At 38.4% G+C, this 15,738-nt stretch overlaps 2 protein-coding genes and 1 pseudogene across 5 annotated transcripts; all 3 read right to left on the minus strand.

Annotated features, from left to right (window-relative positions):
- Positions 1 to 711: 711 nt before the first annotated feature.
- Positions 712 to 6,852, minus strand: xiap (X-linked inhibitor of apoptosis). Of its 4 annotated transcripts, none has more exons than XM_026918519.3 (7): positions 6,673 to 6,852; positions 3,587 to 4,405; positions 3,298 to 3,397; positions 2,304 to 2,382; positions 2,153 to 2,177; positions 1,819 to 2,010; positions 712 to 1,728 (listed from the first exon to the last, which is right to left on the minus strand). In XM_026918519.3, exons 2-7 carry the CDS (start codon positions 4,383 to 4,385, stop codon positions 1,535 to 1,537), a joined length of 1,389 nt encoding a protein of 462 aa, XP_026774320.1. In that variant the 5' UTR covers positions 4,386 to 4,405; positions 6,673 to 6,852; the 3' UTR covers positions 712 to 1,534. The 4 variants fall into 4 exon arrangements, with proteins under 4 accessions (XP_026774320.1, XP_026774316.1, XP_026774318.1 ...); XM_026918515.3 differs by having other exon boundaries at positions 1,819 to 2,013; positions 6,673 to 6,851; XM_026918517.3 differs by lacking the exon at positions 6,673 to 6,852 and adding an exon at positions 5,226 to 5,542 and having other exon boundaries at positions 1,819 to 2,013.
- Positions 6,853 to 7,827: 975 nt separating this feature from the next.
- Positions 7,828 to 9,614, minus strand: LOC128318579 (uncharacterized protein C21orf140 homolog; annotated as a pseudogene).
- A 3,952-nt stretch (positions 9,615 to 13,566) lies between these two features.
- On the minus strand, positions 13,567 to 15,660 carry psmd10 (proteasome 26S subunit, non-ATPase 10). Its single transcript, XM_026917788.3, has 5 exons — positions 15,491 to 15,660; positions 15,241 to 15,339; positions 14,988 to 15,134; positions 14,253 to 14,419; positions 13,567 to 14,147 (listed from the first exon to the last, which is right to left on the minus strand). The coding sequence occupies exons 1-5, from the start codon at positions 15,602 to 15,604 to the stop codon at positions 13,994 to 13,996; spliced, it is 681 nt and encodes a 226-aa protein (XP_026773589.1). The 5' UTR covers positions 15,605 to 15,660; the 3' UTR covers positions 13,567 to 13,993.
- Positions 15,661 to 15,738: the final 78 nt, after the last annotated feature.

Consider the following 15,738-nt stretch of genomic DNA (forward strand, 5'->3'; position numbering starts at 1 on the left):
TTAGGAGACTTTGGATATCACCATCTGCACTTGTCTAATTATCCTAGTAAAATTGTCTACCTCAAGAAATTGAACTGGAACTTAGATCCTCAACAATTGCTACCACTGTACCATAGAGAGCATCCTGACTAGGTGTTTCACTGTATGGTATGACAGTTGCTCCACGCACAACTGCAAAGCTCTCCAGAGAGTGATGAGAACTCATCACAGGCAAGTCTCCCAGGACAGTTCACAAAATGACCTCAGACCTCAGTCACCCAGCACACGAACTATTTTCCAGATTCTCATTTAGCAGACGATATAGAAACATCCAGTCATGGACAAGCAAATTAAAAAGCAGTTTTCACCTTTCCATTGCTGCTTGGACACTTTAGTGCAATACTTTTCTTGTAGTTTTGTGTATGCCTTTTCCCCTTTCCTTACTTTTATACAATGTATATTGTATTTTGTTTATTATATTCTTGTTTGATCTGTTTTATTCTGTTTGATCAGTTGTTTAAGCTCGTGTTTCTGTGTTTTGTGTATTCTGTTACACATAAAAGGATTTATATCCTTGACATACCGCACAAACGATCAATAAACTTGCATTGTAAACTCTCTCCTCTCAATTTTAGCCACTCTACTGCTTGGTGCACTGCACATTCTCATTCTCATTCTCATTCAGCTTTTGTGAAATGTTTTGTGAAAGAACAATTGCAAAGAAAAAAAATGTAGTAGTCACTGATATATCATTTTATTGTCTACTGTTGATACAAATTTAGGTCAAGTTAACCAAAGCTTAATCAAGACATTATTCATTATTGTTCATTATTTCCTAGTCAGACAGAGTCGGGACATAAAAACACTACTGTAAACAATTTATTAGAACGAAATTTAAAATATACATTATATTAATTACATTAAAATAAGGCACTCTGTTAACGAGGCTGAAGCATTGGTTGTCTGGGTGCAGATTAAAATTTGATTTAAAAATGTTTTTGAATGAGATTTTACCATCAAATTGTCTATACATGTGCATGCAGGCAGAGTTCGGTTTGATTCCCTGCAATGGCACATAGTTTGTCCATGTCAATACAGTGCGTCATGTTCTAATGCAGTTTTTTTCTTCAGAACAGTACGACTGATGTGCTGCTAAATTATGCACATAGACCTCTAGGCAAAAAACTAGCCCCAACCAAGAATATATAAAAGAGATTAAATTAACTACTTAGAGTATATTTATCGTAGGATTACATTCGATATGTAGCCAAACAGCAGCCTCAGATCTACATAGTCTTTCCAAGAAGCAAACTAAGCAATAATAATTTTAATAAAAGTATATTTGTATGTCATATGTAATATAGATTTGCTCTAATGTATTCCAAATATACAAATATTTCTCATCATTATATACTATATTATATACTGTAGTATAAAACAATACAATTATTCATGTCTAAAACCTCCATGTATTGTATGTGTATTTTTAAGGAATGCTCATAATTAACTGGGTGGGAAATGCAGCAGTTCTGTCTGAGCTTGAGTGCGCTGGAGGTTATGAGCTGTACGTCTTGATTTTCTGTGTGATGTCTGCACAACAGATGGGGCACTTGCTAAGAGACTCAGAGCATTTCTTGCAGGTCACCAAGTGTCCACAGGGGATGAAGACGATCGCAATGTCACTGTCCATGCACACTTTGCAGAGCTTTTCATGTTGCAGCTTCTCCAGCTTCTTCAGGGGGTCTTCAGCTGAAAGCCACAAGAAAAGATTACTCTCTGATTTGCTGCATGGATATCTTACATCAGCGAGGACAGAAGTTTGCAACAAACTGCACTTACTCTGAGTTTCCTGACACATATCAGAATCACTATCAAACACACCACTGGTCATGTCTTGAATGAGATCTTCCACAGTTGAATAGCCCTCACTGCTCTGACGGATCCGTTCTAAAATGGTTCTTTCCACTTTAATAGGATCAAAACCCATGTCGACAGCTTTGCTGGCGATCTCTGATTGCAGTACATTTGACGCTGCTGAAGAAAAAGCCAAAATAAGATGCATGCCAGAAAAATCCTACCAAATTCACATCAGACAGCAAACTTTGTAAACAAGGCTGACACAATACACTTATCTACAATATATACTACAATATATAAAATCAGATGTACATACTTCTCTCATGACTGGAAAATCCATTCTAAAGAGATAAAAATATGATAAATAATGCTTGCTCGATATTGTAAATATTTTAAATAGATTTAAAAAAAAAAAAGTCATTATCCACATTCCACATGAGATTAACACATTTATTAGTTTCACTCACTGAAGAGCTGAGTCCAGGGTTTCTTAGCTGAACACTGTTGATAAACTCTTGTCCTTTTTCTGCGAGCAGGAAACTGCATCTATTGGTCATTTCAAAAGTGGATTCACTGGTCACATTTCATGTCAAGGCACACATTTACTAGGGTTAGGGTTAGTAAGTGCACTACTGTATATATACTCAATTTGAATCTAATTGGTCACACGGTGTTGATTAATTTTCTGTAACAGCATGGCTCTGACAGTAATGCTGACTGCAAGACAAATCACAGGTTTGTATTAATGCAGTCTTTCTCATACGTTTTCATTTCTACAGTAACAACTAATTCACAAGGATATGTATGGCGGACACTCCACATTACTAATAATAAATGGATTAAAAACGTGCTGTAAAGAAAAAGGTATAGTCATTGATATGGTGATGTTTTGTGTAAAGGGATATTTTATTTAACATTTACGGAAAGAGTCTCTAGTGTCAGTGCTTTGTAACCGTCAGTAAGCTTTCTGATACGGGAAAGTGTTCATGACAGAGGACATTTTAGGTGCTTTCCAGTTTTTCGGTCTGATTAAGTTAAAGAAAAAGAAAAATGGATGTTGGCGAGAGAATGACTTTATAACTGCTATAACATAAGTGATAACAGAAACTAGTGTGTTTCAGAACATTAAATGTAACTACAAATAGATAAGAAGTATAACTTGTTCTTTATTTAAATTGCTGTGGTAAGAGGAAAAAAAACATTTGAGGGCATGCTGTTATATGAAAATAATCAGCTTTGTTGTGGTAACATTAACTCTATTTCATATTGAACCTCAACACCCCATTGTTGATTACTTTACTTACAGCAGAAGATTAACTCATCTTTAAATTTTTTAAATCATATGAATGGTCAACAACTGCAAAAATATACTATGCATGTGTATCTAACAAATTACTAACCACATCATTTTAATTATTTAGTCACTTTCTACCCATCTACCAATCTCAAATAACAAATTACCCTGGATAGTGCTTGGCATGCTCCTCCCAGGGATCCTCATCTGGCTGCCAGTTCTTCAGACGTCCTCCACATTTGAAGCAAACCACACAGTCTCGCTCACCTGCATAAACAACATGCATAACAGTGGCATCACAATACATCACAATAATGTGACTGTAAATATGTCTGTAAATATGCTAGTGTCAAAGTTCAGTCCTACAGTACTACTGTAAAAGAAATGCATACTCAGTCCTGTTACAATCTGCATAAGACAAGAAAAACATAGTAGAACGGTGTTAATAAGCCTTACCTGTGCTAGAAAACCCAGCTCTAGCCAGCCTTTCAGGGCTGATGGGATGCGCTCTGTCCCTGAAGCTTTCAAGCCGTTCCTCAAATGATTCCATTGAACTGCTATGACCACTGCTTCTCTGTCTCGGCTGCTCAGAGGGGATGTTCCCCACATCATGACCCAAAATGAAGAAGCAGTTTGGGTAAGCTCTGGCATGTTCCTGCCAGGGATCATCACCTTCCTCCCAGCTCACCAGCATGCCTGCGCAGCAGAAACACTGCACCCTGTCTATTTGCCTGTCAGCCTCTGGCACATAAAACATCCCAGCTTGTGCTAGGTCATGAGGCTGGACTGGGGACCAAGAGGGCCAGTTGCTGAATGTCCTCAGTCGTGCATCTTCACTCTTCATATGTGGAATCTTGGGGTACAATGACTCATCCACCACTTCTCCTGTTCTTAACCTGAACTCCATGGCTTCCGCTTCTTCGTCATAGATGGAGCCAGGAGACTGAGAGGAGTTTGCATCAGCAAGGCTCCTGTGATGAACACACTTGAGGAACGTGCAGGCAGGTGAAACATTGTGGTGTCGTTCTACTGGGCTGTCCCCTTGGCGCCAGTTCTCAATGGTGTGCAGGCAGCTGAAGCAGCGCACTCGATCAGATTCACCAGTGAAGTAGAAGCCCGCCCGGGCTAGCCTCTCTGCAGGAACCTGCTCAGAATGGGGAAAAGCCCGGAACGAGTTCAATCGTGTGCTCATCGCAGACCAGTCTGGCAGTCCGTCATCACTTTCAATTTGGCCAAAAACATGAGAGCCAGCCATTGTTGCGATGAGAAGGTCAGCTGAAACACAAATACACAAGATCCTTAAGTAGTTGTTCCTCTTTCGGCTGCTCCCATTAGGGATCACCACAGCGGATCTGCACATTGGTCCGCATATTTGATTTGGCACAGTTTTTACGCCGGATGCCCTTCCTGACACAACCCTCCCCAACTGTATCCGGGCTTGGGACCGAACCTGGGCCGTGGCGGTGAGCACACAGAGGCCTAACCACTAGTCCTCCAGGGATCTGACACAGATCCTTAAGTACTTTGTGAATAAAGAACAATGCTAATAGTCTCTGCCACAGTGACTGAAAGTTAACATTATTAAAATAACTTAGAAAGATATCACATATCAAACTATTTGTATTGTATCGAGTAAGTAAATGGAACAGGCAGAAATCAGGCTTGGTTTGAGTATAAAACAATTCCTGGTTTTGATTAACTTGTTTATTAACTCTGTCCATTCTTCTTAAAAAAAAAAAAAAAAACATACATTCATATCCTATTTTATGACAGCTATGTGGGCACAGTTTTTAGAATTATTTTAAGAATATCATTCCAAATGTTTTCACAATCAACCAACCAATCAGTTAACCAATCAAATCAGTAAAAAAAAATTGACTGAAGGGAACAGAGCAGCTGACAGAGGCGTTGTGTCACGTGACTATCCCGCCTACGTATAAGTAACACACCCATTTACAAAACATTTGGACCAACACCTAAGCTCATTATCTCCTCCAGAATGGACTTTCAACTCCCAACAACAACTGTGAGTTACTACAGTGTGTTAACATTTATAACGTCAAAAAAAAAAAAAAACCTGCAAACCTGTTTTCACCTGTATGTCACGTCAGAAGGTACGTTCTGTAGGTGAACTGCGTTTACTGGACACCGACATTTCTGGATATTTCCCAACAGCTCTTGCGGAAGATCACACTGACAACGAACAGTGGATCCTGCTGACGTTCAGCTCAAACAAACCCGGTGTAACCAAAAGAGAAAACTACAGCGGCAACCTTCAACTCGCATGCGCAAGAGTCTGCGCGTGCGCTTTATTCGAGCGCGTAATCTCGCACCATCTCGCGATACGTCCTAAACGTGTTTAGGATAACGCGCCTGTCTATGGCAAGATAGATTTACACTAAATGTCATTGAAGTTTAAATAGAACAGGGGCGTCTAGTTTCTTTAAATACAGTCTATTACATTCTGAACAGTAAGTTTATAAGGATAAAATAAATATGGGTAAAAAATAAAGGAAACGAATTGTTATTTAGTTATTTAGCTAAAGCTACGCGACAAGCTCCACGGTAAAAAAAAAAAAAATTATAATAATAATAATAATAATAATTACACAACTACACTGACTCATGCCATCTCTTCTGCTAACTTCAATAGTAAACAAAAGCACACGACAAGTCCATAAAATAGTGTACAAGTGCTAAGCTAGTGGATTGGCAACAGTAATAACTTTCCCACTCACTAATGGAAATTTGTCATTTCAGTGCTTGCGTTTGTATTTTCGGAACTGCACATAAGATGAGACTTTTTGAAATTTCCCTGCTGGAATTATTCGTGTATAATTTTTTTGCGCATTTTTTCCGCTGCAAATATTTTCTAGGTATCTGCAAATATTTTTGACACATTCACACATTCAACTTCAGTTTACATGTAGACATGTGAACACACCCATACATTTTTTCCACATGCACACAAAAATGTGATAACTGCATTATCCATACTAAACATCGCAACGCAGTAAACTTCTCTACGTCAGCTTTTAATGTTTACACTTTTACACGTGAGAAGTGTCAAATATTCACAGCAGTATTTTCATTATAGCATCTCACAATTGCTTTTTGATTACTGCCTGTATTAGTTAGTTAGTTAGTAAATAAATAAATAAATAAATAAAATTATATATATAATTAGATAAAGTAAGTCCAGCAAATACTTTATCTTTGGTAATACTAGTTGCCTTGTTGACAGTGATGGCGTCCAGGTTAACAATTCAACCAAAAGTACCAAAATGCTAAGACAAGCAGTAGAGGGAAATGAATTTGGTCGAATTGTGACAAACTATTCCAGTACAGTTCACCTTCCCAGGCACAAACACTCGACAGAACAACGCACACATATATAAAAAAGGGCTAATGCCCAATCTAGCAACGCCTCACTTCAACGTGACTTAACCTAACCTACGCTTATGCTAACATGCTAGCCGAGGTAGCGACAGTACAAACATTATCAGGAAAAAACCCGCGATGGATTTATAACTATTACTCACCTTGTGCTGGTAAATCAGGCAAGTCTGCCCCTAATGTATCAGACTGTTATGTATCGGATATACTGTTTGTATACCGACAGTTCTCCTGTGGACTGACGGCTGACCTACTCTACACTCCCACCAGAAGGACCGAGACTACAGCGATGAGGAGACGTGTGACGTCATCAACACGCGCATGACACGTTTTTTTGGCATTAAACTTCCCTCTTTATCCGGCACAACCCATTTCAGACATTTATATACACAAATTTATTTTTGTGCCCTCGCAATAAATTTGTTGTCTTCGTTTCCTCTGTAAAACCCCTCTTAGATCCAGCTAATTAATAATCAAACGTACATCTTCCTTTCTCACACCATATTCTCTGCACTTACAATAATAATAATAATAATAATAATAATAATAACATAATTGTTATTATTATTATTATTATTATTATTAATAATAATAATAATGCATACATCTGCACCCATGGGGGGGGGGGGGGGGGTTTCACTGTGCTGTAATGTATATGACAAATAAAGGCTTCTTCTCTATATATAACTTGTATACATTGGAATGAAATTCCGATGTAAAAAAACGGTACGAAAGACTACATAAAATGCAAATAAATAAAAGTGTGAGATGAGTGCAGTGTAGTTAGGTACTGTACTAGTTGTGTACTTTTTCTTAGGGTGGCTTGTTACTTTATGTAGTTTCCCCAACCCTGCCAGGATTTCTGAAAGGATTTTTATTTATCATTTTGTTTATAATGATAGGGTGGTCTAATGGCTAAGGATCCCGCCCTCTCACTGCCACTGGCCCGTGCTTGTTTCCCAGGCAGGAAACCAACCCAGCCACTGGGAGTGTACTCTCAGTGCTGGTCCCAAACCCGGATAAAATGGGAGGGCTCCATCAGGAAGGGCGTCCAGCGTAAAACCTATTCCAAAATCAAAACACCACTGATCTGCGGTGGCGAGCAGCTGAAACAACCACAACTTGTTTATAATCGTATAACTTGGATGGAACTTGACTTGGCAGAGCTGGGGCTTGAACCCACCTTCTGATCAGGAGCCCAAAGCTCTTGTTATTGTGTCTGCCCATTCGCGTCGGGTCATCTGATTCAGAGCTCTGACTACTAATTCACTAAAATGTATCAAATTATGCAAGATGCCTCATTAGTAATTTCCTCCGTGACTACTCATGAACCACTTGGCAGTGGGCCATGCAGTGACTTAGATGTACATAGTGCATGGGTATTTGCAGCATTTTATGGCCATAGGATTGGGTCACATTTGGACAACAGGTCATTGTTAGAAGCTCCACTGGAGATGTAGGATAGACAGAATTTGCACTCTTCTGGTTCTGCCTTTCTCTCAAGATGTGAGTTGACAATAATTGCACAGTTCCCATAGTGGTCATTTAACTCAGCACACAACTCTTGAAATATGTCCTCATCTGGTTTCAGCATCATGTCACTCAAATAGAAGTGCAACTTGTAGTTCCAAGGAACCCAACCAAGTGCTCCACCAGCATGGATAATGCTCCATGTAGGATGGTTTTTCAGTCTAGCATTTAGAGGAGATATGTTTCCTTTGACAAGGCTTTCAGAAATTTCTGTTTTGCCCACATAAACCAGATAGAAGCCGCTGCTTTGCAATTTTCAAACTTCTCTGATGTATGTTGTGCACTGTGAGCAGCAACTCACGTTTCTTTGCCACATTTGTTGCACGACGTTCATCAGTCTTAGATGCGTGACTGAGCAGTAACTGTTGTTTAGTTATCCTAGTAGTAACTTAATAAGTTATCCTAGCAGTAACTTGTTTGGTTATCCTAGCAGTAATTTGTTTGGTTATCCTAGCAGTAACTCCTTTGGTTACCCTTGCATTAACCTGTTTGATTATTCTAGCATTTTTTGCAGATAACTTTGTAACTGGAATCTTAGAATTTTGACCTCAAGTGGAACCTTATCTCAGTGCTGAGGCATGCATCACAATGGAATGATACAACTGCACTTCAATTTCACATAGAGCTAAACCCTTTTTACATGTTTCAAACCATCAACTTCTGACTTCAGACTTCTCTATCCCCAGCCACAGCCTTCAGCTTGTCTTTGGGGATCCTCAGACATTCTCAAACCAACTGTCCTTGGTCTGCCCAGGGGTCTTCATCCAGTGGGTTATGCCTGATACAGTTCTAGCAGAAGCTGACCAAAATCACCCTATCATGGAGAGTAAGCCCAGAAACCCTGCGGAGGACCTTATTCTATCAGTGACTACCCCCAACTCATGACTACAGGTGATGATAGGGACCTAGATAGAGAGATTTGTCTGATCCCAAGATATATAAACTCCTCCACCAGGGGCAGGAGAGAATCATGGCCTCAGACATAGAGGTGCTGGTTTTCATCCCAGCCACTTCACACTCAGCAGTGAAATGTTTGAGTACATGTCAGAAGTCCACTTCAGAAATTGCCAAGAGTAAATCATCTGCAATTTACTGGAATGCACACTGGACACCTTTCCAACCTTGAAGACAAGACACACCCCTGATGGAGACTGATCAATACCCTCATGGCTGCACTCATACAGAGACTGGATTGAATAAAATAGTGACACAGATATCAAGTACTCCTGTAGTACCACCCACAATAAATGTCAAGGCACAAACATTGTCTTATTGCATGAGCTTATTGAGATATGGAAATATTAATTTGTGCCAATTTCCTTACCTTTATTTTGCAATTATACACATTTTCTTATTAGAACATGTTCATAGTATATTCTGTTGCTAAAGCTACGGAGAAAACCATATAACATTAAAGGACTTGAGTAGCTGTAGGACTTGAGTCCATTCTTGAGACATTTCCTGGAGATGATTGACTTGGATTATCTTTGATTTATTGCCATTTGTACTTGGAATTGTTTCGGTCTTGGGCGTTGGTCTCCCTAAATATGGTCTTCATCTTGACTGAGAGTTTGTAAAAATGTCTGTCTTCTTTTCTTTTATTTTGACAAAAGTTAATTCCTTCTTCTCGTAAACATAGCATAATCATTGGCACAATGCATAAATGAAGCCAACTAGCAGAGAGAACTAGCATAATTGGTTCAAATTCAACTAACTATTTAAGAATGGGCATTGAAATTGGCTGGTAATAAATCTTGTTTACCAATGGTAGTGTGAGAAATTCAGCCTTTTCTAAGTGAGTGTTAAGTACAACACTATGTAAAGCAATACTACAAATAAATAATAGGACATAATTTGACCTTACTGCATTGTTTTATTGCCCATGTTTTTTCATCATTGCAAATGTGACATCATTTTACATTACAAACATACTACATACAACCCCCTTGTACACTTTGCATGTGCCAAATAAAACTGCTCGTGGTAACCCAGGTATAGTCAGGTCCGGAAGTATTTGGACAATGACAGAGTTTTTGTGATTTTGCCTTTATACACCACAATGGATTAGAAACCAAAGAATCAAGATGTAATCGAAGTGTAGACTTTCAGCTTTATTTTAAGAGGTTCCACAAAAATATGGCATTTACCATTTAGGAATTAGAGCCATTTTAAGCAAAATACTTCCAGTTTCAGGGGTACAAAGGTATTTGGACAATTGACTGACAAGAAGTTAATTGACCAGGTGCGGTCCATTCCCTTGTTATGAAGCAGATAAAAGGTCTGGAGTTGATATCAGGTATTGAGTTGGCATTTGGCAGCTGTTCGACTGGAGCTACCAATATGAAGTCCAAGGAGATCTCAATGCAAGTGAAGGAGGCCATCATTAGGCTGAAAAAACAACATAAATCTATAAGAGAGATAGCAAAAACCTTAGGTGTGGCCAAATTAACAGTTGGGTACATTCTTAAAAAGAAAGAAAGCACTGGTAAGCTCAACAACATCAAAAGGCCTGGAAGACCATGGAAGACAACTAAAGTGGTGGATCGCAGAATCCTTTCCTTGGTGAAGAAAAACCCCTTCACAACATCAACAGAAGTCAAGAATACTCTGGAGAAGGTAGGCGTATCATTGTCAAAATCTACAATCAAGAGAGGCCTTCATGAATGTAAATACAGAGGGTTTACAACAAGGTGCAAACCACTGGTAACATTCAAGAACAGGAAAGCCAGATTAGACTTTGCCAGAAAACATCTAAAAAAGCCCCCCATGTTCTGGAATAAGATTCTTTGGACTGATGAAACCAAGATTAACTCGTACCAGAATGATGGGAAGAGAAAAGTAATGGAGCAAAGAAATGGAATATTCTTCAATGGCCAAGTCAGTTGCCTGATCTCAACCCAATAGAGCATGCTTTTCACTTACTGAAGACAAGACTGAAGCCACAAACAAGCATCAACTGAAGATGGAAACTTGGTGATATCTATGGGCTCCAGACTTCAGGCAGTCATTGACTGCAAAGGATTTTCATCCAAGTATTAAAATTATGGTTATATTTACAATTATGTCACTTTGTCCAAATAGCTTTGAGCCCCTGAAAATGGAGGTACTTGAAAATGTTGAAAAATGGCTGTAATTCCTAAATGGTAAATGCCATATTTTTGTGGAACCTCTTAAAATAAAGCTGAAAGTCTACACTTCAATCTTGGTTGGTTTATTTCAAATCCATTGTGGTGGTGTATAAAGGCAAAATCACAAAAACTCTGTCATTGTCCAAATATTTCCACACCTAACTGTATATGCCTCAGTCTATTGTGGAGAATAATTCTGCAGGATTTTATGTAATTCTCAAGACAATTTGTAAATTTGGTCAGGCATTTATGTATGAAATTGAAGTAAAGGCTTGGCCTCAAAAGGCCTTGACTTTGACTTGCTTTTATTTGGACTCAAACTTGACTTGGCCTTGACCACCTTAAGACTCTGTCTTGACTCTCCCTCTAGTCCTGGTCTTGGACTTGACAATGACGTAATCTGTCTACAGCCCTAGTGATCAGAGCTTAGAACACAGACATTCATACACTTTATTTCTCTGACTACCATCAACCATTCAGAGCAGAGAAAAGCAATTGTCTGTTTATGTAGACAAAACTGGACTATTGTAGAAACCCCACCATAAGCAAAATCTTATATGATAGACTGAGAATTTCTAGACCACCAGTATTTCATGTGGAAGGAGCACGAGTTTGGGGTCCCCAAAAATATAAGTTGCACTTTGATATACATTTCATGTTTCCCAAACAAAGTGAGGACCTCCCAAAGTAAGTGACCACTATGGGAACTATGCTATTATCATCAACCCACAACCTTGAGAGAAAAGCAAAACTTAAATAATGGAAAATCTCTTCCCCACAATCTCTTGTGAAGCTTCTACCAATGACATGTTCTCCAAAAGTGGCCCAAGCCTATGGCCATAAACTGCTGCACCTACCCCAGCGTCTTAGTTCCAGTGAAGAGTAATGTTAATGCTACAGCATACAAAGACATTTTAGACAATTGTATGCTTCCAACTTTGTGGTAACAGTTTGGAGAAGGCCGTTTCCTGTTCCAGCATGACTGTGCCCCTGTGCACAACACAAGGTCCACAAAGACATGGTTTGAAGAATTTGGTGTGGAGGAACTCCAGTGGCCTGTACATTAAAAATATTTATGTCCATAGTTTGGAAGTGGATGTTCGACAAGCTCATCATATATCTGATGGTCAGGTGTCCACATACATTTCCCTCCAAAAGTATTGGAACAACAAGGCTAATTTGTTTGTTTATGCTATGCACTAAAGACATTTAGGTTTGAGATCAAAAGATCAATATGGGACAATAGATCAGAATTTCAGCTTTCATTTCCTGATATTTATATCTAGAACATGGCACCTTTGGTGGCAGACCACCTGATTCTTAGGTGAGCAAAAGTATTGGAACAGATAGTCTTAAAGTAAATAAGACTTAAATATTTGGATGCATATCCCTTGCTTGCAATAACTGCATCAATCTGGCAACCCACTGACATCAACCAGGTTACTTAGGTTTTTATTTGTTTTTCACTTAAATTGTGTTGGTTGCTATATCACTTTAAAGGTGAAAGAAAGAAGAAAATTGTGTTTAGAATCTCTATAGTTCAGGGTTCTGCCTTTCTTTCGAGGTAAGTGAGTTGACAATGAAGGCACATTTCTCATGGTTTTCAGTTTGCTCAGAACCTTGGCCGTTTCATCTCCTCACTTGGTTTCTGTCACTCATCTTTCAATATTTATTTCCAGAGAACGCAACCCTGTGCTCCTTCTGCATGTATAACATTCCATAATGTTAAACTATGCGGCCAAAAATACAGTCCCCTCCGAAAGCAAGGCCAATTCTTTTGTTTTTGCTGTACACTGAAGACATTTGGGTTTTTTGATCAAAAGCTGCTTTTTAAAAAATTATCCATTACCTGATTTGTGGGGATGAACAACCATTTGTCTCTTCTTTGCTGAAAGTTCTTTGGTGTTTTTTCATGGTAATGAATAATAGGGATTTTACATGTGTACCACTGCATATTTATACCCCAGAGAAACATTACATGGTTTAATGGAACAACAGAGTTCCTAGGGACTGAGAATGAAAAGATAATTACTGAGAATTACTGAGAATAAAGATACATTTTCAAGAACAGCAATTTGCATTTATTTTAAAATATTTTAGGGGTGTCAAAAACTTTGGCACATATATATTTGAAAGAAGATAATATTAATTAAAAAGCGCATTTCTACAGAATGAGAATGACTTTTTTGTTAGAACAAAGAAATAATTTCTATTGTTTGAGCAAACTTGGGGACAAATTCTACCATTATTGGTTATGTATAATGTTGTTATCACAACTCTTAGGTAAAGTTCAAATTCCTCTTTTTTGACAACAAACTTGTATAATAAAGCAAGTCTGCCAATATTTCCCTCTACATAGCATCACATGATTGCTAGAGGAAGTTTTCTTAAATATTTATTGCAATAGTGTTTTTTCATTTCTGTCAGCTCTAGTATAACATACTGTAAAGTTGTGTCTGAAAAGCAAACATAACAATATTAGCAGTATTTAATCATTTATTTCCCTATTAAAGCAACATCATTGTGAACTAAATAACTGTAAGCTAATGATACTTAAGATTTCAAAATGTTAAACTTTCCTCCCAAAAAAACAGATTAAAATAACCTATGTGTTAGATGTAGGTTGAAGAGAAGTGCATGTTTTATTAAACAACAATACAAAAAAGATGAAAATTTTTCAAAAACATTGACCATGTACTTTTCAGACTTCACTCCCACACACAGCCAAGTCCAGGATCTAGTCCTTTTATTTTTCCCCTCTGGGACAGAAGCTCCTCATGTCTGTAGAGCCGACCAGCCTGAAGCAGCTTCAGCCTTCTACAATCCTCCTAAGAATATTACCAAGTCCACCTTTGGCAATCTGTAAAGGTGTCTTTTCCTCTTTATTCTCAATGTAAATGCTGGCACCGTGTTCGACCAAGAGCTTTGCAGCCTCCACTCGCTCCTCATCACATGCAAGATGGCTGGAAAAACAGAGAAAGACACCATTATTATAGAAGTTCTGTCACAGGTGGGAAAATGATATAGTACATTAAAATCTTTTGTGTAAAAAATGTGACGACACTCACAGTGGTGTGTTGCCTTCAGAGTCCTGAATATTAGTAGAAGCACTCTGTTTTAAGAGAAGTTGGATGAGACGATAGTTTCCCTTTGCTGAGGCTCTGTGTAGAGGTGTGGATTCAAGTTTATCTGTGGCATTAGGGTCGGCACCATTTTCCAGCAATAGCAGGGCTATCTGTTTAAAAAAAAAAAAAAAACACACCACTACATATGTAGTAAACTCAGTTATCAGTTTATTTGGTAAGCCAATCTGGTTTCTACACTCATTTACCATTTTATCATCTAAACCAATCTGTAGATTTATAATTACTGACTATAGCCAAGTGTTACTATGTGCAATCTGTCAGCTTGTCCTGTTTATCAATAAAAAGAGAGCATTATATTGTATACAGTTCTCGAAATCTCCAGCATGTCTTCTGTGTCTGATTCATTCGTACCACCAGCACACACACTACCATGTCAGTGTCAGTGCTGTGCAGAGGCAGCTTCATCATCCAAAAACTACCGGATCAGTGATAATTCATTGCATGGATGCGGTAGAGACAAGCTAACAAACTGTGCATAATAAGAGATGGGATACAGTCGGTAAGCATCTATATGGTATATCAATGTAAGTAGAAGGTATGTGCACTTAATTAATGGCATATATATATTAATGTTTATTTATTTAGATTCTAGTACAAAGGCAGAAAGTTAAAAAATAAAAAAAGAAAGAAAGCCAAACATTGAAATATCTAAACTACCTCATATCTGTCCTTTGATGCTGCATAATGTAATGGGGTGCAACCATTCTGGTTGACTGAATTCAGTTGTGCTCCTCTGCCTATTAGAGATCTAACTATTTCCTCTCTTCCTGCAGAAGCTGCAATATGCAGAGGAGTCCAAGACGCCTACAAATGGTGTGAAACAAACAACATGGTTAATGACATGATAATGAGCCATTGCAGTGGATACGAGTGAGCATGCAGCTGAGAGGGAGAGAAGATGCTGACTCACATCATCCTTAATATCCACCTCAACTCCAAGATCCAGAAGAAACTGAACGATATGTGCATGTCCAGCTGAACACGCCCAGTGCAAAGCAGTCCTGTGGTCCTGGAAGGACAAACACAATCAGCAAGAAAGCCATCACACTTTGTCCATAACTACTACACTGTAATATCAACTTCACAGAAAAGACTTGTGGCTAGCTAACTGGCTAACTACATCTTGCTCAATATTTCACCAACATGAAAATAATACATACCTGATCTGTTCTCGCTGCCAGACGTCTGTCAGACAAAATACATTTTTTAAGTTGCTCAAATTTGCCCGTGTAGGCTAAATTACAGATCTCTAAGTTGGACACAGAGCCCTCCATAACAACTTTCCACAATATAGCCCGTAGTGTTCACAGCGGATGTTACACTCAAAAGTATCCGGCATGGAAACAATCAAGATTTCAAATTAAAAGTATTATGAAATTTTAATATTATATTTTAATGAACATCAACA

The sequence above is a fragment of the Pangasianodon hypophthalmus genome, chromosome 7 (genome assembly GCF_027358585.1).
Source record: "Pangasianodon hypophthalmus isolate fPanHyp1 chromosome 7, fPanHyp1.pri, whole genome shotgun sequence".
In the NCBI taxonomy this organism is placed as follows: domain Eukaryota; kingdom Metazoa; phylum Chordata; class Actinopteri; order Siluriformes; family Pangasiidae; genus Pangasianodon; species Pangasianodon hypophthalmus.

Bases quoted from the DNA above. Each gene is read 5' to 3' on its own strand.
- psmd10 (XM_026917788.3), bottom strand. From the start codon at position 15,604: ATGGAGGGCTCTGTGTCCAACTTAGAGATCTGTAATTTAGCCTACACG. The intron at 15,135-15,240 runs GTGAGTCAGCAT...CACCATTTGTAG, and splicing joins AGGTGGATATTAAGGATGAT to GCGTCTTGGACTCCTCTGCA. The intron at 14,420-14,987 runs GTAGTTTAGATA...TTTTTTAAACAG, and splicing joins CATCAAAGGACAGATATGAG to ATAGCCCTGCTATTGCTGGA.
- xiap (XM_026918515.3), bottom strand. From the start codon at position 4,385: ATGGCTGGCTCTCATGTTTTTGGCCAAATTGAAAGTGATGACGGACTG. The intron at 2,014-2,152 runs GTATGTACATCT...CTTTTTCTTCAG, and splicing joins ATTTTCCAGTCATGAGAGAA to CAGCGTCAAATGTACTGCAA. The intron at 1,729-1,818 runs GTAAGTGCAGTT...TGTGGCTTTCAG, and splicing joins TATGTGTCAGGAAACTCAGA to CTGAAGACCCCCTGAAGAAG.